We start from the raw sequence: 653 nt of genomic DNA, 5'->3' as shown, positions 1-653 counted from the left end.
ATATATATATATAGTGCTGCGCTAGGAGAGAGAATAATTACTTTATTAATATACTAATGCTATCGAAAGCAACAATAAACCTAACTCTATGATGGTGATGCATGCAGCAAAACCCTCAAAAAGGGTTTAGGGTTTAGGGTTTTCCTGTGTCTGAGGCTGCTGCTGCTGCTGCTGCTCCTGCTGCTGCTGCTGCTGCTCCTGCTGCTGCTGCTGCTCCTGCTGCTGCTGCTGCTGCTGCTGCTGCTGCTGCTCCTGCTCCTGCTGCTGCTGCTGTTTGTCTGCCGTTGATGGGGGCGAGTCGTTTGTTGCTGCTGCTGTATAAAAACAAATAAAAATAGCAGCAGGCAGCTGTACATACACCACAAAAACGCATGCATACAATGCAGCGCCAACAACCATACAGCAGCAAAACAGCAGCAGCAGCAGCAGCAGCAGTTGCTGCTGCTGCTGCTGCTGCTGCTGTTCTAGCTTCTGCTGCTGCAGGGTAACCGCAGCATATATATATATATATCAGGACTGTAACAAATGAACAAATTAATTAAATTATATATTTATTTAATTTATTTATTTAATTTATTTATTTAATTTACTTATTTTTATTTATATTTATTTATTTATTTTTATTTTTATTTATATTTATATTTATTTATTTA

General features: G+C 39.4%; 1 protein-coding gene across 1 annotated transcript in view; it reads right to left on the bottom strand.

The window, feature by feature from the left end:
- Positions 1-126: 126 nt before the first annotated feature.
- EMH_0085450 (uncharacterized protein) overlaps positions 127-653 on the bottom strand; it is a gene marked incomplete at both ends in the record, with an annotated part of 1,050 nt that continues 523 nt past the window's right edge. Inside the window, one exon of the mRNA XM_013500912.1 lies at positions 127-348. Coding sequence (XP_013356366.1) covers positions 127-348 — 222 coding nt within the window. The remainder of the gene's footprint in view (positions 349-653) is intronic.

The sequence above is a fragment of the Eimeria mitis genome, genomic scaffold, assembly GCF_000499745.2.
Source record: "Eimeria mitis Houghton genomic scaffold, Emh_scaff6030, whole genome shotgun sequence".
In the NCBI taxonomy this organism is placed as follows: Eukaryota; Apicomplexa; class Conoidasida; order Eucoccidiorida; family Eimeriidae; genus Eimeria; species Eimeria mitis.
Note: the sequence above shows the minus strand (reverse complement) of the source record. Positions and strands in the feature narration are given on the sequence as shown.